Source organism: Quercus suber, unplaced genomic scaffold (assembly GCF_002906115.3).
Source record: "Quercus suber isolate HL8 unplaced genomic scaffold, Cork oak 2.0 scaffold_224, whole genome shotgun sequence".
Taxonomy (NCBI): Eukaryota; Viridiplantae; Streptophyta; class Magnoliopsida; order Fagales; family Fagaceae; genus Quercus; species Quercus suber.
In genome coordinates, this window is record NW_027069682.1 from 814,153 (window position 1) to 839,992 (window position 25,840).

Genomic DNA, 25,840 nt, shown 5'->3' on the forward strand with positions numbered 1-25,840 from the left:
AACCTTAATCTTCTGTCTCTCTGTCGTGAACTCGGAACTCCCAGAACCTTCGTCATCATCCTTAGAAACCGCCGAGAAATAAGCCTCCGGAGACCTCGTCTTCAGTCTGTACTTCCTACAAAAAGGAAGCCACCACCTTGCAAAAGACCAAGCCTCCTTCATACCATGCAAAGTTATAGGAGACCCACCATCATCTGAAAGATATACATGAAGCTTCTCGGGCGGGTAGTCAAGTGCCATGGCGGATAACACAGTGTTCATCACCTCCACAGTTGGTTCCTTGTCTGGATCTGCTGTGCATATGAACACATCAATCGCTGGGAGCTTATCATCCTCTGTCAATCTCTCTGGAAAGACTGTTCGAGTAACTGGACGCCACCGAAAAGCTTGGTCGAGGAGCCATGTGAAAGAGAGGAGGAGCTCAGAAGCGAAGACAAGAAGACATGGTAGATATAATGGTGTGGCTTTGGTGTTGGGACCTTGGTCTCGGAAGAGAAAAGAGGTTCTGTAGTAAATCAAGAAAGCTAAAGCTATGGAGTGGAGAAGTGCATGTGATCTGTTTATGAATATGGATAGAGTTTGGACATGGCAGACATGGAGAGGTAGGGAATCCTCCATTTCTTTCCCAAGCGCTGCCTGTACTGCCTCAATTTCCTTGAAATGGATCTCAATTAATCAATTATGAGTAGCTATGTATATCCCCTGTACTTACTTTGCTACCTGACATGTGTGAACTGTCAACCACATGATGAATTTTACTCACAGAAATTAATTTTATTTCAGTAGGGATGATTTGGTAATCTACTACTGTTTATAAAATATTTAATCATTTATAATTGTTTTGTAACTTGAGTTCATGCTCAAATTTTATATAGGAAAATGCTAATAAGTGCCTTTAGAGCACTAATTGATAATTCATTTTAAAAAAGTTTTTATACTACTTTTATGGGAAATTAAAAAAATTGTCAAAATATTAATTACTTTTTTTTTTTTCATTTTTCATAAAAACTTTCTTTAAATAAATTATTAACCAGTGCCCTAAAGGTACTCATTAGCATTTCCCTTTTACATATAATACGAGTTCTCCCAAATCAAGTTTCTTAAAAATTGTGCTCTAGCATTTTTAAATTAAAAGCTCCATTGGAAATTTGAGCTTATTCCTTGTAATATAGAAGTTTAAAAGATTTTCCTTTTTTTTTCTTTATTTTTTTTTAAAATTTTTTTGCTTATTTGGCTTTTCAAAACTTTGATTGATTCATCCGATCAATGTCAAGGGTCAATGATGGTGAGATTGAACAATTGTTTCCCATGTATTGTCGCTATTAGGCAGGGATGGAATCATGATTCAAGAATTTTAGAAATTTTGGATATTAATACTAAAGGATGACAATGGTGCATTATTTATAATAATTTTTTTTTGATATTTTTTTAAAATCAATAATAGATATTTATAATCAAGAGTTCTGTAAATCAATTGGCACATCTTAATATTTTCAAGGTCTGACTGATATTAAACCAATTCTTTATTCTATCCGCATTATAATTTTTTTAAAAAAATCTATTTATTCTTTTCACATAATTATATACCAAATAACTTCATAATGCTATATATAAAATATTCTTTAAAAAAAAATAAAATAAAAAGACTATAGTTAAAAGTTCAAATCCATGTGTAGTATTACATTAATAAAACAACTAAAATAATGGTTAATGAACATCATGCACTAATATTTAGCGAAAAAAAGGATGAGACAATTATTGGTGTCTTGGTTAAGGAATTTTTTTATTTTTTTTATTTATAATTACTTGGTTAAGGTTGAGGTAGCATAAAGATGTGAGATCTTTTCCTTTAAAAAATTTCTATTTTGAAAAAGTAGTAAAAAAAGAAAAAGAAAAAAAGAAAAATAGATTTATTAAACAATCATATGATAATGAACGGTAACTTTGAGTCTTTAACTATGTAAATAATAAAGCTTTTCCCATTACTACATTAATTTAGCTAAGACACAAAGTTTTTTACCAATAGACTAATCACACACATGCTCTGGTGGCAGTTTAGGTAAGGCACAAAATAGTAGATTTTTGTTTCACACATATATTACATTTTTGCATGCATGTCATGTGTCTCCCAAAGTTAATAAAACATTAAAAATTAATAAAATTCTATCATTCAAAAAAAATAAAAAATAAAAATTTTTCCACAAGTTGTGTTAAAGAGCAGCAGCTCTTTAAAAAAATAATTTTTTTTTCATGGGTTATGTTAAAGACATCAACTGATCCAAATTGCTGATGACATTAATTGGTGTGTGGATAGAGTGATTAACAGCATAGGAGTTGTCTCTATGACTATGGGGTTGAGTCATTTAAGAGAGACAAATAGCTCTCAAATTAGAGGTAAAAATTGGGTAAAAATTATTGGGTTTTTGTGATTTGTTTTGTTAGGATATATAATTGATTTCTTTTATATATATATATATATATTTTACTTAGATTGTGTCATTTTAGCTTTTCAAGAGAATTTTCAGCAAGTTTCTTATATTTCTCAACCAATTTGTTGGATTCATTGAGCTTAGCAATCAAATCATCATTTTCACAAAATAACTTGCTCAAATTCTTTTGAAACTTCTTAGCCTTTTTCTTCAAGAGTTTGTCATTTGAAATATCAATAACAGTAAATGATTCATGTAACATAGCATCACAATCATGAGGATAATCACTCATAAAGGCATTTTCACAAACACGTGGCATATTACATTCATCAACATCCAAAACATGCATATAGGCATACAAAGCACTATCCATGGCAAATAAACACAAGGGGTCAAGGATCACACTTAGGTATTAAAACCACAACAAGTGTACCCGCTCTAATACCAATTGAAAGTTCAAATAGTGTATAAAACACTATGAACGTTTAGACCCTCAATTCACAAATTACCAATTCAAGCTTAATTTCAAACAATATATATGCGGAAAATGAATATAAACTAACAACAAAATTGATAAACAATCTAAACCAATTAAAATCACATCCACAGCAGATATTAAATGACAAAGATTAAGGGAAGAAAGATGCAAACACAAGGACAACACAATGATGTGTTATCGAAGAGGAAATCGAAGCCCTCGATGTAAAACCTCTCTATCGCCTTCCAAGCGATCAATAATCCACTAGAAAATGTAGTTGGGATATATAAACAACAATACACCCTCCAAGCCTAATATACCCAGTGTACCTAAGCCCTCCAAGCTTCTTACTCCAATGAGGTTACGTTGAACCTTTGTCTTTTCTAGCTTACCGGATTTTGCTATAGCCCGTAGCATCAACCAATATCCATTGGTCCCTCCCTAACTGCTTCCCAAAGCCTCAAAAATCCTTCTCACATATGTGGGTATGGTGAGAAAAGGATTTGGGTAATGAACCTCTTAAAGATGTATCAATGGATAGGATGAGAGTAGAGGAATTTGAAAATTTTCTATGTAAAGATTGTGGATGAGTCAATCTTATTTTCTTCTAGGGTTTCTCTCAAAATTCTCTCTGGAAGCTCCCTACATTTCATGGGTATAAGAGGTATTTATACTAGAGTGAGAAAGGAATGTGAAGAGTCAGTTTTTCCAAAACAGAGCTGGTTGGCGACTTGGCCTCGCGACTTGACTAAGTCGCGAGTTCAAGCCGTGAGCTAACTAAATGGCTATTCTGGACTTTTTGTCCTGTAGTGCTACAGCTGACATGACGGTTCAGCTTCTCTGCATGCTTCACTCATGTGCATCTTTTAGCGGCTTGCCAGTCGCGAGCCACCTGCGAGATCCAGTCGCAAGTCCTTGCTTCACTGCACAGTCTTGTGCGTTTCTTCACACTCTCTCACACACTACCCTTACATGATTCCCACCTAAATATAGAGTTTCTAAATGCTGAATTACAAGAAAATTTGGCACAGAATAAAACCAACAAGATGGTTGATTAAATTCAACCTAACACCCCTTTAGCCTCGTAGTCCCCGTTAATGTGCCCGACAACAACTTGCGAATCGCAGTGCATGACTGCTAACATAGCCTCTCCTGCCTTAGCCAAGTCGAGGCCCAAGAAGACCGCTTCATATTCCACCTTATTGTTGGTCATTGAGAATTGGAGGCAGACTGCACACTCTATTGTATCTCCTTCTGGCAACCTTAGCAAGACCCTAGCTCCTCCGGCCCATTAATTGGACGAACGGTCTGTCCATATCATCCATGCTATTGATCTCACCTCTACATCTTCTTTCATTGTGAACTTGGCAATGAAATCAGCTAAAGCATATGCCTTGAACGCAATTTTGGGTCAGTATTGGACGTCAAACTCACCAAGTTCTATGGCCTATAGAATTAGTCGCCCTACTGCCTTTGGGTTTTTCATTGCTTTTCGCAGCGATTTGTCTATTTGGACTATTATTGTGTGTGCCTGGAAGAATGGCCTGAGTTTTTGGGCAGCTGTGATCGGTGCGAAGGCCAGCTTCTCCATTAGGGGATATCTTTCTTCAGCTCCCCAAAGCACTTAGCGAGTAACTGTACTTAGTCTTCCTCCCAGATAAAAGCGGAGTTGACGACCATTGGTGACACAGCTAAGTATAGGGAGATCTTTTCGCCGAGTTTAGATGTATTGAGTAATGGTGGGGATGCAAAGTATGCCTTTAATTCCTCAAAAGCCTTCTGCATTCATTGGTCCATTTGAAAGCCTTCCTTAGTATCTTGAAGAATGACAGACATTTATTCGTTGCCCTAAAGACAAACTTGTTGAGGGCTGCCACCCTACTGTTCAAGCTTTGTACCTCATTGATGTTTTTCGTAGGCACCACCTCCATTATTGCTCGAACTTTGTCAGGATTAGCTTCCATACTGCGCTGCGATACCATAAAGCCCAAGAATTTTCCTCACGCTACACCGAACACACATTTACTAGGGTTAGCTTCATATCGTAGAGGTGAAAGGTTTTGAATATTTCCCGAATGTCGTCTAGGTGGTTAACTTCCCTTGTGTTTTTTACGAGCATGTCATCCACATACACCTCTACGTTCCACCCAATTTGCTGGGCAAACATCTTGTTCACAAGCTTTTTATATGTTGCCCCTGCGTTCTTCAGTCCAAACAGCATGACTTTGTAGCAAAAGAGTCCTTGTCTCGTGAAAAACGAGGTTTGCTCCTAGTCTGCTTCATCCAATCTAATCTAATTATACCTGAAGAAGGCATCCATGAAACTTAACAATTAGTGGCCAGTCGTAGAGTCTACGAGGAGGCCGATGCACGAGAGTAGGTAGCTGTCCTTGGGACATGCCATATTTAGGTCGATGAAATCTACACATATTTTCCATTTGCCATTTGCTTTTTTAACCATGACTACGCTGGCTAACCATTCGGGGTAGTAGACTTCCCTAATGAAATTTGCCTCTAGCAGTTTGCGTACTTCTTTGGCTATGGCTTTGTCTCTTTCTTGGGTGAAGACTCTCTTCTTCTATTGGACTGGAAGGAAGGACAGGTATATGTTTAGCTTGTGGACCATGGTGTTTGGACCAATCCCTGGCATGTCCTTGTGGCTCCAAGCAAAGATGTCCCGATTGTTTTTTAGGAAGAGGGCAAGCTTTTTGCGAATTGAAGGTTCAGTCTGCATGCCAATATGAGTGATTCGACTTGGGATGTTATCGTCCAAGGAGATCTCTTCCAGGTCTTTCGTTGGCTCTATTGTAACCATCCTTTCTTCGATGTTCAAAGACTGTAAGTGATCATCCATCTCCAACATGGCAACGTAGCATTTGCGGGCAGCCATCTAGTCCCTTTGTCCTTCTCCTATCCCATATTCCATTGGGAGCTTTATTAGCAGGTGATATGTGGACGTGGCTGCCCTCCATGAGTTAAGCGTAGGTCGACCAATGATAGCGTTGTAGGTAGAGGAGCAATCAACGACCATGAAACTGACTTTCTTAGTGAGCTACTGATGGTACATCCCAATGGTTACTGGAAAGGTAATGGTTCCCACGAGAAAGACCTTGGTGCCACCAAATCTTACTAACGATGTGTTTGAAGGTAGAAGACGCTCTTCATCAACCCTCATTTGCTGGAACGCAGGGCAGTAGAGGATATCCACTAAGCTCCCATTCTCTACTAGCACCCGTCCTGTATTGAAGTCTACTATTGATAAGCTAATAACTAAGGTGCCATCATGAGGGTGGTGTAGTCGTTTAGCACCTTCTTTTGTGAAGCTAATAGTAGGGTTGTCAACCCTGATTGCTTTAGGAGGTTGTTTGGAAATTTGGACGCTTTGCACCATTCATAAGTACGTCTTCCTTGCCTTCTTAGATGATCCTGCCATCATGTTATTGTCTTTCAGGATAACACAATATCCGTGTTTACCTAAGTAACTAGCAAATATTAAATTCCTATGAACATTAGGTACATACAAACAGTCTTCCAATACTAAAACTCTTGACTTAAAACATAAATTAAACACTCCAACAGCTACAGCTGGAATCCTACTCCCATCAGCCAAAGTAAGAAACAACTCCCCTTCTTTAAGCTTTTTAGTCTCCTGGAACCCCTACAAGGAATTGCAGATATGATTAGTATAACCTGAATCCACACACCAGGAATCCGTGGGATTCTGTACCAAACATATTTCAAGAAGGAATGTATTAATCATACCTTTATTCTTAGCAGCCTTGAATATTGAACAATTTTTTTTCCAATGTCCTTTATCACCACAATGGAAACACTTTCCTTTGATCTTCTTTCCTTTATCAGCAACCCTTAAGGCAATTTGTTTACCTTCTTGTTGGTGAAGTCCTTCTTCATCTTCTTCTTACCCTTGCCTTTCGACTTAGGTTGAGAAGTAGAAGCTTCACCAACATTGGCTTCAACATTGGGAGTACCAAGAATGCCTTCTGCCGCTACCAATTCATTCATTAATTCAGCCAAGGTATAAATCTTTTTGTTCATATTATAGTTAAGTTTGAATTCATTGAATGATTCTGGTAACGACTGGAGTATCATATCCACTTGGGATTCTCCATCAATATCGGCACCTAAAACTTCTAATGTATTCATATTAGAGATCATTGTAAGATAATGCTCCTTTACTGAAGTACCTTCAGCCATTTTGGTATTATAAATTTGCCTCATGGTCTCTTGCCTTGCAGAACGGCCTTACTCACCAAACATCTCCTTCAGACTTAGCATGATGTCTGAAGCTAGTTCTACATCCTGCATTTGATGCTGTAGAACATTTGAGATAGATGCTAGGATGTAGCACTTGGCCATCTCATTAGATTTCTGCCAACGATCATATCATTGTTTTTCCTTAGGAGGAGCATCTAATGAAGGAAAGCTAGGACATGGTTTAGTAAGAACATACTTATGCTCTTCAGCAGTAAGAACAATGTCCAAATTTCTTTTCCAGTCAACATAGTTGGATCCAGTCAGTTTGTTTTGATTAAGAATAGTAACAAGTGGGCTAAATGATGCCATGTTCTAAATCTGAAAACAATAAACATGAATATAATCAATAAATTGGACATTATCTATTTAGCATATAAACATATAGTATGGAACCTTAATAAAACCATAATATAATATATGCAACGACAACCCAATCCCGCAATTAATATTCCTTGGAAGCAAGGTCATATCAGTCACTATGATTAGGCGAGAAACATTCTCATTATTAATGCTATCATGGTAACTCTTACCAAACAAAAATAATTTGTCGTTTTCCCTTCAGCCTCTAAGTAATAATGACATAGCTCCGAAAGGAGGTTAACATTACACTTAGTCTAGTGTACACCATTGCCTAGAATCAATGTGAATAACCAAGTAACTCTACGGAAGCCTAGTCGTTCTCAATGTAAAAACACATTTCATCTATCTTTAAGAAGTTTAACCTGTAGTACCATGAATCAAACCCCTTCCAAAGGGAGCAAGGCATATACACCAAGGCGAGGTGCTTAATCACACTACTTTAAACCGACAATAGAGGCCGTGAGATGCAACCCTTGTATCTCTCTCCCACTAGATGTTTTAAAGTAAATGTTTTTAATTTTGAAACATGCATAATCTAATTACACATAGCCTTGCTATTTCTACATGTGAAAACACTTAGAAAAAATTCTAATATTCTTTCTTTCGATCGATCGAACGTGCCCCTCAATCGATCGAAAAAATTAAAGAATTCGATCTTGACCTCCTGACTTGTTCAATCGATACTCGATTGACTATCGATCAATCGAAAAACAGATTCGATCGATCGACCAGCAATCGAAAATCAATCTATTTAAAAAATCTGATCACTGTTTCACTCGATCGATCGAAAGTGATTTTCGATCGATCGAAAATTGTGAAACTTGAATTTCCAAAAATTTTTCTAAGGCAATTTCTTCGTTTTTCATGAACAAATATTTAACATATGAACATTACAGACAGTGATTGATGTCAGAACTGAATTCTATTGATGCTATAGCCTTAAAATTCAATTTAACATACTTAAATTTAAATTTAAACAATATCATAACATCAATTTCAGTTTTCATCAAATCATAGTTTCAACAATATGCAGAAAATTAAAACATAATCTTCTAACAATATGAAACTATCATCTCTAATTTTTAAATTCACAAAACATGTTATACAATTCGAAATTGATGACCGCTCTGATACCATTTTGATAGAAATAAATGTGAACGCAACGGAAAAATAACGGATCTACATCGTTCGAAATTGACAACATGCGTTAAGTAAATTTCAGAATTTGAGAACAAGAAAGCGTACCTTAAAGTGGTGAATTTCAAAACCGAAGATTGAAGTGCTTAGGAATACATTTAATCTTCACTCCAATTCTACTAACGCCCAAGAAGTGTGGACTCTCAATTGGTTACAAAGGGATTGTTAGATAGTGACATACACTCACTTCCACACCATTACCATGTTGTTTTTCTCTCTCTCAAAATTTTGTACATTTTTCCCTTTGTATCTAACCAATTATCTAATTGAGCTGGCCTTTTGGGCCTTTCCAATTGGGCTTATGTGTGTGACTTGGAGTGGGACCAAAAGGGACCAATAAGACACTAGCTCCAATGGGCTTTAGGCTTTTCTGTCAACTCTTAACAAGTCCAAAGTTACCATTAACTATATTTAATACCACTATATAAATATAGTTACACTCTAAGCCTTATCTATAAATTATATCCCAAGACTTTATTATACATGCAACCCCTTCATAAAATATTCGTAGTAATACAAAGTCATTAATGTAGACTGCCACTTTTTAAATTATTACATCTTAATCCTTCAGTACCTGGTTTAATCCTTTAATGTTATTCATTATATATTTATGAAATCCAATTCCATAAATATATACTTTAGTCTTACTAAAGTGGTTAGGCCCAACTCTCTGAATAACAAACTCATTAAACTTATCTCAAGGGAATACTTTATATCTCCGTTAAGAGACTATGAATTCCATCTTGAGAATACATGTTCCATCAACACTAAATGTGGTTGCCCAACATACTGAGGTTTAACCATTACTATAGATCTCACTCCTGATATATCAAAGCAACCTACATCTCATGATCAGGTCCATTATTCTCTCAAGATTAAGAGTTCATGCAAATACAAGTCGTGAGATTTATTATTCATATGACAGTCCTTAGGAAAATAATAAATCTCACAGTGGTCCAGTTCAATATGTCTTAACTCTTAAAACATATTAACACATCAATTAAAAGTCTCCATTTCCATGATCAAGACAAATCATCATGGTTGATATGTTATAGTCTTCGCAGATGAAATGCCCAATTTCATCACCGACTATGAACTATAATTCTGAGTTTACAAAGAACTTGTAATTTATATCTTCTGTGACTTTTCACATAAATCACATACTATGCATCTCATGGACTAAATGATAATGTCCGAATATTCATGTTACCATTATTTCAAATAATAATAAAACAACTTTATTAAACACAATATTAAGTCATACATAATGTCATACACAATGTCAAACTTAATATCATATATAACATCATACAATAGGATTTAAGGGCACTAATCTTAACAGCATGGCCATAGGCAACGCCAAGAGCATGAGAGATCTTTCACTCCTGATGGTGGTGAGATTGAGGTGGCAATGGCAGACAGGATTTATGCTAGGATTGCTAGAGCAGTCCAAGGTGGTGAACGTAGGAGGGAGGATTTCCTTTTTGGGGAGTTCCGTAAGCAAAACCCTCCAACTTTTGATGGGGGACCTGATTCTATGGCTGTAGAGAATTGGCTGCTAAAGATGGAAAAATTATTGAGAGCCCTTGAATGTACGGATGCTCAGAAGGTGTTGTATGCCACTTATGCTCTTCAGGGTTCTGCTGATAGATGGTGGTCAAGCACTGAGCCATTGTTGAGGACGGAGTTGGGAAGGGACATTCCCATGACTTGGGAGAAGTTTAAGAAAGTTTTCAATAAGACATACTTCCCCGATGTAGTAAGGGACCGTAAGGCAAGAGAATTTTCTGATTTGGTTCATGAGTATATGACAGTGGAGGAGTATGTTGCAAGGTTTGTTGAGCTCTCTCACTTTGCTCCTTACTTGATTCCGGATGAGTCCAAGAAAGTGAAAAAGTTTCGGGAAGGCCTTAATGGTAGGATCCGTCCTCTCATTATAGCCTCTGGAGTGGATACTTTTACTGAGGCTGTGAAGCGAGCAATAAGTCTTGAAGAAGACTTTAAGTATAACCCTAATTCCAAGGAGAGTGAAAAGAAGCAAAGGCCCTTTAATTCTCAACATGGTAAGGGTCAAGGACATAAGAAAGGATTCTTTAAAAACTCGGGTAATAGAGGACAATCTTCTAGGCATAGTAAGAATGCCTATCCTTAGTCTGGTGACAAGAAGTCTTGCTCTTGTTGTGGTAAACTTCATGATGGACAAAATTGTGATGGGGTTAAGATTTGTTTTGTTTGTAAAAAACCTGGACACTTTGCTAGAGATTTCCAAAGTTCTAAGGGCTCGGATTCCTCTTCCTCATCTCAAGTTGCAAAGGGTAATGACAATGGGAAGAAGATGCAAGGTAGAGTGTATGCCTTGACCACTCAAGATGCTCAGGCCATGGATACAGTGGTGGCAAGTATACTTCCTTTGTTCTCTGCATATGCTAAAGTTCTTTTTGATCCTGATTCTACGCATTCTTTTGTTTCTTGTGCATTTGTTAAAAATCATGACAAGAGCCCCGGACTACTTGATTTTGAGTTATCGGTTTCTACCCCTGTTGGTGATACTTTAATGACTAATCTTGTGCTTAAGTCTTGTATTATTTGTATTGAGGGTAAAGAGTTATCGGCTGATTTGGTGTTGTTGGATATGCATGATTTTGATGTCATTTTGGGCATGGATTGGTTGGCTTCTTACCATGCTAGTGTGCATTGTTTTTAGAAAGAGGTGGTGTTTAGGCCTCTAGGTGAATCAGAATTTCTATTTAAGGCTTCATGTTTACCTTTTATGTCTCGTGTGATATCATGCATACAAGCAAACCACTTGCTTAGAAAGGGATGCAAAGGATTCCATACTAGTGTAGTGGATTTACAAAGTGGAGAATTGGAGATAGGAGACATTCCCATTGTGAGGGAATTTTCAGATGTTTTCCCTGATGATCTACCTGGGTTGCCCCCAGATCATGAGATTGAGTTCTCTATTGATCTCCTTCCAGGAACTGCACCTATTTCTAAGGCATCATATAGAATGGCACCCACAGAGTTGAAAGAACTTAAGGAGCAACTGGTAGAATTGCTAGACAAAGGGTTTATTCGCCCTAGTGCCTTGCCTTAGGTGGCTCCAGTTTTATTTGTCAAGAAAAAGGATGGGTCTATAAGGTTATGTATTGATTTCTGTGAGCTTAATAGAGTCACCATAAAGAATAAATACCCTTTGCCTCGTATTGATGACCTATTTGATTAGTTGCAAGGAGCACAAGTCTTTTCTAAGATTGATCTTCGTTCTGGTTACCACCAGTTGAAGATTAAGGGTGAGAATATACCAACGACAGCCTTTCGGACTAGATATGGTCATTATGAATTTTTGGTGATGCCGTTTGGATTAACTAATACCCCTGCTGCTTTTATGGATTTGATGAATAGGGTATTTCATGAGTACTTGGATCGATTTGTCATTGTGTTCATTGATGATATTTTGATTTATTCTAAGAGTCAAGAAGAGCATGAAGAACACTTGAGGATTGTTTTACAGATTCTAAGAGAAAGGAAGTTGTATGCTAAGTTGAAGAAGTGTGAATTTTGGTTGAATCAAGTAATGTTCTTGGGTCATGTGATATCTAAGGATGGAATTACAGTGGATCCTAATAAGATAGAAGCGGTGGTTAATTGGGATAGGCCTACAAATGTGAGTGATGTTAGAAGTTTCTTGGCCCTTGCTGGTTACTATAGAAGATTTGTAGAGGCATTTTCTCGCATTGCAGCTCCTTTGACACAATTAATTTAGAAGAATGTTAAATTTGAGAGGAAAGAAGAATGTGAGAAAAGCTTCCAAGAGCTAAAGCGGAGATTGGTCACAGCTCTAGTGTTAACTATCCCTTCAGGTACAGGGGGTTTTGTCATTTATAGTGATGCTTCTCATAGGGGACTTGGTTGTGTGTTGATGCAAAATGGGAAGGTTGTGGCATATGCCTCTCGTTAGTTGAAAAATTATGAGAAAAATTACCTCACTCATGACTTGGAGTTGGCTGTAGTTGTTTTTGCTTTGAAAATTTGGAGACATTAGTTGTATGGGGAAAGATGCAAGATTTTAACTGATCATAAAAGTTTAAAGTATTTCTTTACTCAGAAGGAGTTAAATATGAGGCAATGGAAATGGTTGGAATTGGTTAAGGATTATGATTACTCTATTAATTATCATCCTAGTAAGGCTAATGTTGTAGTTGATGCTTTTAGTAGAAAGCCTTCAAGTTTTTCAGCTGCTTTGCTAATCACTCAAGAGGAAATTATTCAGGATCTTGAAAGGATGGAGATTGAGGTTATTATGGGCCATTTTGAGGCCTACCTGGTTAGTTTGAGTGTTCAACCAACTTTGGTGGAAAGAATTAAATTGTCATAGGCCGATGACTCACGTTTAAAGAAAATCATGGATGAGGTGCATAGTGGAAAGAAATCCGAATTTTCTATCTCTGAGGATGCTGCTTTGAGATTTGGGAGTAGACTTTGTGTGCCAAAGGATCCATTGATTAAAAAAGAGATTCTAGAGGAGGCTCATTATTCCCCATATACAATACATCTGGGTAGTACAAAGATGTACCATGATCTTCGTGAAAACTTTTGGTGGAATAATATGAAAAGGGAGATTGCCCACTTTGTAGAGCAATGTTTGACTTGTCAGCAGGTTAAGGTGTTGCACCAACGACCCTCGGGTTTGTTGCAACCACTTCCTATTCCCTAATGGAAGTGGGAGAAAATCACTATGGGTTTTGTTTCAGGATTGCCGAGATCTCCTAAGGGTCATGATGCTATTTGGGTGATTGTTGATAGAATGACAAAAACAGCTCATTTTCTCCCTATTCGGATGAACTACTCCCTTGATCAGTTAGCTCAGCTCTATGTTGATGAGATTGTGAGACTTCATGGAGTACCTGCTATTATTGTTTCAGATAGAGATCCAAGGCTTACTTCTCATTTTTGGAGTGGTGTGCAAAAGGCCTTGGGTACTAGATTGAATTTTAGCACAGCTTTCCACCCTCAGACAGATGGACAATCTGAAAGGACTATTCAAACTCTAGAAGATATGTTGAGAGCATGTGTTTTGGATCTTAAAGGGAGTTGGGCTAGTCACTTACCTTTGGTGGAGTTTGCTTATAATAATAGTTACCATTCAAGTATTAAAGCAACACCATATGAGGCTTTGTATTCCCGAAAGTATAGATCCCCAATTTGTTGGGATGAGGTGGGAAACGAAAAATCTTAGGGCCAGAGATTATTCAGAAGACTTGTGAAAAGGGAAATATGATTCGTAATCAATTACGAGCAGCCCAAAGTAGACAAAAGAGCTATTTTGACATTAAAAGGAAGGCTTTGGAACTTGAAATTGGAGATAAAGTTTTCCTACGGGTTACACCTATGAAAGGGGTTATGAGACTTGGCAAAAAGGGTAAGTTAAGCCCTAGGTTTGTAGGGCCTTTTGAGGTCTTGGAAAGAGTGGGCGAAGTTGCGTATAGAATTGCCCTACCATCGACCTTTTCAGGAATTCATAATGTTTTCCATGAGTCTATGTTAAGGAAATACATTTCAGATCCTTCACATGTTTTGAGCTATGAGCCTCTTCAGATTAGAGATGATTTATCATATGAAGAAGTTCCGATAGAGATTTTGGATCGTAAGGAGCAAGTGTTACACAATAGAACAATATCTTGGGTAAAGGTGCTTTGGAATAATCATTCAATGAAAGGGGCATCTTGGGAGTGTGAGGATGATATGTTGTCAAGATACCCAAGCCTGTTTCAAGATCAAGGTCCGTAAAATTTCGAGGATGAAATTTTTATATGAGGGGAAGAATGTAACGTCCCAGTCAGCTCTAAAATAAAAATAAAAAATAAAAATAAAAGTCAAGATCAGATTTTTTTTTTTTTTTTTTTGGGTTCCCACGTGCCAAAGCCCCACCTAACTCCACTACCCACCACACAATCACTCCATCTTATCTTCTCTTTGGCCGGCTCACTCTCAGCCTTTCCTTCTTTTCATTTTTTTTATTTTCTCTAATACGTTCTCCTCNGGTTCTTCTTTTACCCTTTAAAAAAAATATTAGATGGGTTGATTCTCTTTCTTTGATGCTTTGGTTTCAAATTATCCCTCTATATTTTTTTTGGTGGTAAAATTAGGGATTTTGCCCTAGCCAGACTAGACCATCGGAACAACAAGCACAGAAAGAAACGTAAGGATCAACCACCCGAATCGTCGGAACCGCACTGGTAAATTTTCTCTTTTTCCAATTTTTAGATTTGGGTATGAAATGTTACTTTTAATTGAGTTTTTTGTGTGGGTAGGTTTAGATTTGATTCATTTTTGTTTGGGGGTTTGAGGTTTTCTATGTTTGTAGATCTTTGCTTTTTTCTTTTTTTTCTTTTTTTTTTCTTTTTTTTTTCTTTTTTTTTTACTGTCAATTAGGAATTTGGATTCATAACCCTTTTCCTCTCTATTTGTTAAAATCAGGGAACCCCTCACGCTTTAAAACAAAATACCGTTAATTGAAAGAGACTGTTTAGATGTGAAATCTGAAGTATAATAGTAAAAGTAATTGCAGCCAGTTCTAAAGGCTAAGGCTTTTTTTTTTTTTTTTTTGTTTGTTTCAAATTTCAATGACGTTTGTTAGTTTACTTTGCTAATTGTGGATTACTTCTGATATTTAAATACCATGAAATTTCAATAAGTCGAGGAGACAAGTAGAGAACCTATCATGTAGCCAAAACCACTACAGGTAAAAGTTTTTTATTTTTATTTTTATTATTCGTTTTTAAATTACGCCATAACTTGATTTTTATGTTTAGTGATTTGGTTGGATATGTTTGGATTTATGTATTGAGTTAGATTTGAATTTGGCTACAGTATTTGGGTTAGAATTGTTTTCTGTTTAGTGTTTTTGTTTTAGATTGAAGTATGATTTACCAAGAATTTTATTTCATATGATTTAATCTTTTAACTTTTATACCTAATTCGTAAACCTAATCTATCATCTTTGCCTTTTGTTTTGATGATGGGAGTGTCACCCTTGATTTTAATAGTCAAATCTGGAAGCTTAATTCTAATCCTGTAATTCAATTGAAATTACAGATTTATTAAGTTCTTTGCCAATTACAACTCTTGGGTAATCTCCAAGAAGCATTGCTGGAACAATACCAGCAACTCTTGCTAATTTTTTCAGGTTATTTATAGTGTACAATACCAGTTTTACCATAATATGGTTTTAGATTTCAAATGTTTTACAGACGTGATTTCAACTTAGTCATTAAAGGTAGAAGATCTGATAACCTGAAATAGTCCATTAGAGAAATTATATAAGTCATTCATATATTGAATGTGGGAGGCAGAGAATCTTCATTAGTTTCATAGATAACTATGATTAAACTCAACATAAGAAAATGTTTGGGCATGAGATTCTTTAAAACAAATTGTGATGCTCGCTGTTGTGTAAGACATGAAAGCTGATGTAACTGTTATTCTTTGTTTTGTTATACTCTGAATGTGTTGTTAGTGGTGCTCTCCCTCTCTTCCACCTATTCCTTTTCTTCTTTGATGTCCAACTGTTCTTCAATTTTTTCTTTTATCTTTTTGCATTTCATAATTTAGGGGCTGTGGTGGGTTAGTCTATTGGTTTTGTGGGTGACAAGTTAAATACATCTTCTAGGTGTTTCAAAAAAGTCATGATTTGTGTCAATTGTCCCAAGTCTCCTTCCTTCCAAAAAATTTGGTTTACAATGCCTATATTCTCTGTTATTATATCTAGGAACCAGTAAATTACTTTTAAAAATAAGCCAATGTTGTCTATAAAAGATTTCAAGCTCAAATAGTGTTTTAGTTGATAATCAGCAACGTGGTAGGTAGCATTGATAAAAATGAGAGAGTGAAGGGACTCGGTGATGAAACATGGTCATTGGAGCAAGTGAAAGACCTCAAGAAAGGGGAGATGCTAATACCCACATTTGCAAAGGGAGTTAAAGTTTTCTTGACCACATGAAATATTTTATAGAATTGAGGATTTAATGTTATTTGTTCAACTTCATGCAACTTTTAAATTTATATTACTGTAAGCATTTGGTTTTACTTTGGGCGTCATTCCATTTGGAGATGATTGGAACTTTGATCAAGACAGCATGTTTATACAATGCATTAAAGATACATTTGGTGTAGTATCTAACAAATTGCTTTAGCAAGCGTGGTTTAGATTGAGGCAATCAGAAGGAATGCTTATGCTTTATTTTATTTTATTTTACTTTTTGAGAAACAAACATACACACACACAAGGGAAAGGAAAGGGGTTCTAACACAAAGGCACACCACAACTCCACTCAAAAGCCATGGTAACTTTTAAGCAATGTGGGACAATTACCCATTCTTTTTTGCTTATGCTTTATTTTGATAAGGTGAAGTTGTAATTAACTTATATCTCTTGCTTGAGGTATTTGGTGCTTTGTATGGAGCTAACTTACTAAAAGCATGGCTTTGAATTTTTAAAGGAGATTTTAGAGTAAAGTTCATAACTGAGTTTTTAACTAAGATTTTAGGCTTTGAATCTTCATTCTTCTTATTTCAATTTCATGTTCATTCTCTGAATTCTATTTGGTTTTTCTTTTCTTCCTCCTTACTTTTTTTTTTTTTTTTTTTTTGTCTGCAAGCCTTCTATGGCAGTTGTTGAAAAGCAGAACCATAGTGATATAGAGATTTGAGACTATAAAGCAAAGAAAGATAAATCAGAGTCTTCACACATGGTTAGATTGCCGAAATCGTTACCTGTAAAGTTTTGTTTTTAATTTTTAAAATTTGGGTGTCATTAATAATTTATATTTGGGTATTTTGGTTGTGCTTTATGTATTTTGGGTGGTTTCAATATAGGTATTTCAGATAGAATTGGTTTCTACTTAGAGTAGTTCTTTTGATTTGGTTTGGTTTTGGATATTTGGATTAATATGGTTTTGGGTAATTTGAACTGGTAATTAAGAGTTAGATTTGGTCTCTGTTTAGTTAGCTATACCCAATAAATTTTAATGTTCCTCTAAATATTAGTATGTTAGTATTGAGAAAAAGATCAAGGTTCCTGGAGTTATTGTCCGCAATACTCTTGCTTTCATAATGAAGGTAGGTATTAGTTTCCACCCTATTGGTATTCTTCCCACCTATTGCACAATTTGAGGGCATCACACAGTTTACCTGATGAGCAAGTCTGTACCCTGTAGTTTGCTGCATTTCATTGAGTCTATACTATCTATTGAGGATGTGTGCAACCATATAGTGTAATTCTTACGTGATCTCAATATTTGTAATTTGTATCATAATATGTATTTATTCCGATAGCATGTTTTGTGCATGTCATGTATGCTTAATATATTTATGCATGAAATGGCAAAATATGAGTGTTAGTTATGGATGTTTGGTAGCAAACAAAGTTTTTATAAGAGGGGAAGAATGTAACATCCCAGTCAGACCCAAAAAAAAAAAAAAAAGTGTATTTTTTTTTTTTTGGGTTCCCACTTGCCCCACTTAACCCCACTACCCACTACCCACCACTCATCTCACACTACCACTACATCACTTGACCGGCCATCCCTTCTTCTTATTTTCTTTTCTCTCAGACACTCCTCTACTCTTACATCCTTTCTTATCAGCACTTCCACACCACCACCATTTCCATCATCATTTTCTGGCAAGATCACTGGAAAATTCTTGTGAACCTAAAAACACCTTCACATCCTTTTTTTTGAGGTAAAAATTCCTAATCTTTTTTTGTGGGCTTTACACTTTTGCTTGAGGTTATTTTTATCTAAGTTTCAATAATGATACCCATGTGATTTATGGAAGTGATATTTATGTTTTTTTATGTATGGGTTTTGTATTGGTGGAATTATTTGATGAGTGGGTATATAATTTATGTGCTAATGATGACTACTTAAGGTTTATGTATGGTGGAAAATTTAGGGGTTTTAGGTTATAACATGTGATGGTTGGTAAATTTAATTTTTCCATTGCCATTGGGTTTATTTGGAGTTAGTTGAATTTCTAAATTTCTTGTCTTGAAGGATGTTTTGATTTTGCTTTCATGGGTCTCTTAATGATGTAGTGTAAATTTTATGGAAACTAGTCATAATGTTGGAGATGATATTAAATGGGTTAACTTTATAAATTGGAGTTTATGCCTTGTGAATCAATTTGTTGAGAAACTTTGGAGGTGGAATATATTATTATTGATGAGGTTAAATACTAGGCTTGCCTAATTAAGTGCTTATTTGGCAATTCCTAAATTGTATCTAGATGCAATTTCAAGCTCTATTCTTATTGTGATAGGTTTACTTGATATTGTTTAGGTTTTAGCTAATCTCCTTGGAGCATGGAGAATTAGGCTTTTGCGGATGTGAGGTAAGTAGCTTTTAATGGGATTTTTGAAAAATAAACATGTTGTATAAATGATGTTTTTGGGTTAGACATACTTTTGGAAACTACCTGTGGAAATTATATTCTCCTAAAACTATTGTGTCATAACCTTAATATATGTATGATTATATATGAAAATGCATCATATTTGGTATTGCATTTGGGGAAATGCATGAATTGTTGATATGGAAAAATGAGCATCTTTTATTTAATCTTTGATAAGGAAATCTTGGATTTTATGGTATATTAGAAAATTTAAAGATGCTTATCTTGTCTTGGTATGTGGGAAATTGTTAGAAAATCTTTTGACAAGAATGAAGTTGAAAACCTTACAAACTTTGTGTAAGTTAGATTATTTAAGATTTTTCTGAAACTACCTGGTTATAAACTATGTATTTGAAAGAAAATGTATAATTGTGAGTCTTATGGGGTTTTAACACCATGCCATGTGTGATTTCCAGGTGATCACCAGGTTTGGTTTTCGTAGTTTTTGTGACAACGGAATCAAATCTAGGTCAGTGCCCTTTTTCATTAAATGACATGTTCTTCCCTACTACTCATGGGGGAAAGAGGTTCCTTGATTGTGTGTGGATGAGGCTACTGCCCATGGAGCCAAGAGGCCACATGCAAGAGAGGTTCCATTTGACGATATTGGCAAGAACTAGTAGCAACATGTCTATCAGGTTTGTGATTTTTATGTATTTTTTAAGTTAACTTGTGGATGCTACGTATTTGGTTTTCTTTGTAACTTCCATGTGATTCTACACTATTTGACTTCTCTACAATACTCGATATTCATAAAATTGAATTGCATGTATAAAAATTTCAGGTTCTATGTTAAAAATTTTAAGAACTTGAGTTTAAAGAGCTCTAGTTTTATATTACAAAGAACTTGAGTTTTATATACTAGAGCTCCACGTGGACTTTTATATTAAAAAATGCCAAATTAGCGGTGCCACCATGTCACATTTTTAAGGAACTCGATTTTGGGGAACTCAAGTTACACGTGAAACTTGAGTTTCATGAACTCGAGTTACAAAACAGTAATAGATTGTTATATATTTCGCAAACAATGGTAAATTAATAAATATTTTGCCAAAACATACTATTAATTTGTCTTTTGTCTCCATCTTAGTCAAATTATTGATGTTAAATATGTATCTATCAGTTTCAAAAAGAAAATATCTTTTTCTTTTTCAAAATGAAAAAGATATATAGAATTAATCTAATTATTAAATTTAAGTTTTCTAAGAATTTGGCCATTTTTTTTCTTTTAAGTGAATATTCCATACACAGAGTTGTGTGGATAGTTCGGCATTGAAGACCCACATTTGTGTTGACACCCCATTTTGCAACTCATATTTAACCTCACATGGAGGGTAAAATGGTACTTTCACCTTGAAAATTTGCATCTTGATTCTAGCCATTAGATCCTTAATCTCATTTCACCAAAATGATCGTGATGTTGTAACGATCAAATCGATTGGTCATAAGCTCTAATCAGACCACCAGATTGAAAGTTATCATCGAATCAAGTTTTATTGGCTGAGATGCACTATCACAAATTGAGTCCGATTATATGAGATTATGAACAATTGATTTCAATTGGTTATAAGTATAATCAATTGGAGATCAATGATGTATCATAATTTGATTGGTTAAGACTGCATTTTATGGTGAAGTTGCATACATCTAATTAATTAAATAATTAAACATTAATTATTCAATGAGTAAGTTTTGCAATTATCTTTTAATTGGAGTAAATTTTGGAACCAATTAAGTCTGAAATGGGAGTGATTGGAGCCATTTAATGTTAATTGGGAACTAATTTGGGACTTATTAATGTTAATTGTGCTGAAATCATTTTCTAACAAATGACCTCTGCTCACCATTTCATCGATATCTCTCAAAATATTTTGAATTTGTGAATGAGGTTAATTTTCCTAGAAACTACACATCTGGGGCTTCAGAAGAATGAGAACGAGACAATTCTAATCAGAATTAAGTCAGATATGATTTTTCGAAGTTGGCTCTACAGGCTGTTACAGCAGCTACAGGAAAACTAAATTTTGGCTTGCTCCCCACTCCCACCAATCTCTCCATTTAATGCACTAGATTTTTTCCAAGGCTAAAATTAGGTATAGGTTCATAATCCTTGTCAACCCTTACTAAATGGCCTTACATTCATATCCCCTCCACTACTACTATATAAACCCTCCCTCTCCTTCATTCTAGGTTACACCAAAACCTCCCCTCTTTTCCTCTCTTGAGTTCTAGGAAGTAGAGTAGTCTTGTCATATCTTGGTCTTCCTGAGACTCAAGGTATTGAATGAGACTCACTCTCACTCTCCTAACTCTTCTTTCCCTCCACCCTTAGGACCTCTACCAAGAATCTCCTCCTCCACCATATAGATCTTGCATGAAGGTATAATCCCTTTCTCTAATTTGTTTTTTGTGAGAATTTAGGATTAAAACATGATAGTAATCATTTAAATTCTCTTGAATATGTTTGAATGCTCTTAATTGTTCTTATATGTTCTTCACATGTTCTTGGTTGTTCATCACATGTTCATGCATAACACTAGTTTTAATCTTAAATTCACATCAAAAATATGAAAAACATGTTTGTTTCAAAATTCTTTCAAATCCTTAAATCTAGGTTATCACCATCCACACACATTCACTAAAATTTATTTTTTAATCCAAATGCGATGCTTAATAAATTGAATTAGGGTTTATCACATGCACACACTTTAAATTTAACATGCAAATTGATTGAATGATGTGATATGAATGTTTGCCACCATAGTCTAGAAGACCGGTTTCATCAGGCAAGGTGGGTGCCTAACACCTTCCCACCTTGTAACATAGCCTCCGAACTTAGATCAAGGGTTACTAGACCAATGCTTATCCATGTAATTTTTGATTTCTAGATTGTAACTAGGAAACAAAGCCATGTACTTTATCTTATATTGTATCTAGGATCAAAGCCATGTAATTTTCCTATAATCAATGTACATTCAATTTCAAATTAATAAAATGAGGAATTTTTCAATTATATTTTTCTTATTTATCCCAATAATTAAATAAATGGTGATTCCATTGTAAAACCCTTAATCTAAAGGGGAAAATATAACTAGTCGAACCTCCATTTTGAGAGGCAATAACATGACTCCACCCATTCACGTGGATTTGGCCCAACATTCAATAAAAAGGGGCCGGAGGCGCGGTCTCTCACAATTTGCCAAAGAAAAATGTTAAAAGACATCGTAAGTGTCTGGAATTTGTTAATGTATCATTTAAAGACAGTTTTAAGACCAGTTTTATAGGAAATATTAGTAGTTGTTAGTTACTTTTCTTTTTTCTCATAAAAAATTTCTAAAAATATTTCATAAACCAATACCCATTGGTATTTGTTACCATGACTTTTGAGTGGAGTTGTGGTATGCTTTTGTGTTAGAACATCTTTCCCTCACCCTTGTGTGTGTTTGTTTCTAAAAAAAGAAGAAGAAGGTATTTGTTAACTTTTTCCCATTTTATATAGTATAAGGTTTACAAAATTATATGACCGTTAATATGATTTGGTTAAATAACATAATAAATGAATGTGTTATTTTATTTTTATTTTTTTGTAATTGATGACATATTAGTTTGTAAAAATTACAGGTTTCAGTTAGCTCAACTGATAAAGTCTTTTGTCATCAAATAAGAGATTTGAGGTTCAATCCCTGCCTACATTCAAAAGCGGAGCTAGGGAAGCCATGACCCCTAACTTTTTGAAATTTCCATTAGAGGGTGGGATAAAATTACAATTTAAACAAAAAATATTCTAACACGTCCCCCCTAAAATTTTGGAATTTGGCTTTATCAAAATTTAAAATTTAGTTCTACAACAACAACAACGACCAAAAAAAAACTTAAACTTTTCATAATTGATCTTGATCCCTAAACTTTTTGAACTAGTTCATAGAAACCCCTCAAAAAAATATTAAATTGGTACAAATATAACAAACCCAACAAATAATACAAAATAATAAGGCCCTAATGAACAAAAAAACGAAAATTCTTCAATTACAAATCCCTAATACCTAGAATAAAAAAATAAATAAAGAAAAGGAAAAGTAAAAACCTAGATAGTAATCACCATTCACCATGTTGCCTCTGTTCCTTGAACAGCACCATGACAGCCATCTATGACTGCCGCCGGCTCGCAAGGCCCTTCACGGGATGATGATGCTCGCCAATAGCCAAACCAAATTGTATGTATCCCTCTCTATCTCTATTTGTTGTACACTATGGTTGTGTTTGTTTTGGCTGAAATGGGTTTCAGGAAATCATTTTACACCCCTCTATGTGTTTGGTAAGCACTTGAAAATTGGGTCAAACGAAAATTAATTTCCGCGTTGATCGTAAAATACACGTCTTGGCCTGTAAAACCAATGCATGTTTTATTTTACCTTCAAAGCAATTACACCCCTCATACACTCTGATTCTCACACGCACTACACTTCCAAGCTCAGTTCACAAGCTCCACAGAGCAAGACAACACCGGATGCACTACACTCCCACAAATCAATTTCTGCTTCTCACATGCACTACACTCCCACACAGCTCTTCTCACACGCACCCACAGTCCGATGATCCAGTCCTCTAGTCCAACGACCCACGACAAGTTTCCTCCACTGTTTGAACAAATCAACCTTCGACACTCACCTTTTCCGTCCGATCCACCCTCCATTTTAACCTAACAACCTCACCTCACCTCACCTCTGATCCACACACCTCCGACCCACCCTCTACAAAAGCCGATCCACATCCCCTCAAACCCATAAACAACCCAAATGCCCAAGTTGATATCTCGGATCCAATCTATATATATATATATATATTTATTTATACAATTATTTATTTAAATACATATATATTTATTTATTTACTTTTTATAATTATCCATTTTTTATTTAATTATTGATTTAAGAAATTAACTTTTGTTGGTGTTACAATTATACAGAAATATATGTGCATAAATGTTGATATAAATTTTGTATTGTGTTGGTTGTTGTGTTGATATAAATTTTGTGTTGTGTTGGTTGATATCAATGTGAATGTTGTGTTGATATAAATTTTGTGTTGTGTTGGTGAATGTATTTGGCACCTTGTGAATACTGTGGACACACTGCAACAGTGGTTGTGTCTTTTCCCTTGATCTTGAACTGGGCTTGTTATGACATTTATGGCTGTCTATACTGATTATGTTAGAGATCACAGGTGTTGTGTTGGTATATGATTGTGCTCAGCTGTTTTTTGTTTGTGGCTGTTTATATATACTATGTAATCAATAGCATGCTTGTTTACGTACCTCTTAGACCATAGTGTTTATGGTTTTTTAGATGAAGAAAGAAACCAAAGCCGCAATTCTTGCCTCAGTTGCATCTATCCTCCTTGTGGGGGTTGCATTGTTAAGGAAATTGCAGCGTAGACGACTGCCTAGGACGCCTTATGTTAATCATGCAGTCGATAGAGAGCATTACATAAATAGTATTCTGCATGGAAGTGAGAGACATTGTGTGAGTCAAATTAGGATGAAGCCTATAGCTTTCCACCACTTATGTCACATCCTCACTGAGAGGGAGCATGTATGCCCGACTATTCACATGTCTGTTACGGAGCAAGTGCTAATTTTCTGTCACATTATTGGTCATAATGTGAGGTTCCGTGTAATTGGTAGTCGGTTCCATAGATCAACTAAGACTATTCATAGATACTTCAAGGTCGTCCTTAGGGGGGTCCTAAAATTATATAGAGCTCTAATAAGACTGCCTAGCGAAGATACACCCCCAGAGATAAGGAACAGCAGAAGGTTCTACCCATATTTTAAGGTAAATATTGCGACTTGTGTATTTTTGTAAATTGTGAAGATTTGTGTAATTTTAAACCATTATGTCTGTTGAAAATTAGGATTGTGTTGGAGCAATCGATGGTACACATGTTCGTGCATCTGTACCACCTAAAATATAAGGAAGGTTTCGTGGTCGTAAAGATGGAACCACGTAAAATGTGTTAACTGCCATTAGTTTTGATTTAAAGTTCACTTATGTATTGGCTAGATAGAAAGGTAGTGCACATGATTCACGTGTGTTAAATGATGCATTTGCTAGGCCAGGGAGATTTTTAATTCCCGAAGGTATTATAGGATTAGTTCACCATTTTGGTTTATTAGTTTAATAAATACTGTGCGTTTTCCTAAGCATAGTAGTGATTTAGTTTTATTTTTGAATATATGTAGGTAAATATTATCTTGGTGATGCTGGGTATGGTAATAAAAATGGAATTTTGTCACCTTATCGGAGTGTGCGATATCACTTGAAAGAGTTTAGTGATCGTCCTCCTGAGAATGAGCAAGAATTGTTCAACCTCCGACATTCTTCATTGAGAACTACCATTGAGCGAGGGTTTGGAGTGTTGAAGAAACGTTTTCAAGTGTTGGATGCAGAACCATTTTGGTCTTTTGAAACCCAAGTGAAAGTAGTGTTAGCATGTTGTGTGTTTCATAATCACATTATGGGGGTTGAACCAAATGACCATATTATGGAAGCTGCAATGAACCAAGTAGAGTCTAATGGCCCCCAACAAGAAACACAATCATGACGGGACTCCATTGAAGATAGTAAAGTGTGGAATGCTAAGAGAG

At 35.6% G+C, this 25,840-nt stretch overlaps 2 protein-coding genes and 1 long non-coding RNA gene across 4 annotated transcripts in view; 2 read left to right on the plus strand and 1 right to left on the minus strand.

Annotated features, from left to right (window-relative positions):
• The window catches only part of LOC112024901 (cellulose synthase-like protein G2), a 28,641-nt gene extending 27,837 nt beyond the window's left edge, over positions 1 to 804 (minus strand). Inside the window, 1 exon segment of the mRNA XM_065780084.1 lies at positions 4 to 804. Coding sequence (XP_065636156.1) covers positions 4 to 618 — 615 coding nt within the window. The 5' untranslated portion in view covers positions 619 to 804.
• A 9,346-nt stretch (positions 805 to 10,150) lies between these two features.
• On the plus strand, positions 10,151 to 11,443 carry LOC112019691 (uncharacterized). Its single transcript, XM_024052207.1, has 2 exons — positions 10,151 to 10,802; positions 11,001 to 11,443. Exons 1-2 carry the CDS (start codon positions 10,151 to 10,153, stop codon positions 11,441 to 11,443), a joined length of 1,095 nt encoding a protein of 364 aa, XP_023907975.1.
• Positions 11,444 to 15,340: 3,897 nt separating this feature from the next.
• On the plus strand, positions 15,341 to 22,204 carry LOC111999093 (uncharacterized). Of its 2 annotated transcripts, XR_010631577.1 has the most exons (4): positions 15,341 to 15,484; positions 17,400 to 17,492; positions 19,083 to 19,134; positions 19,611 to 22,204. It is a non-coding gene; the product is annotated as an uncharacterized LOC111999093 (long non-coding RNA). The 2 variants fall into 2 exon arrangements; XR_010631578.1 differs by lacking the exon at positions 17,400 to 17,492.
• Positions 22,205 to 25,840: the final 3,636 nt, after the last annotated feature.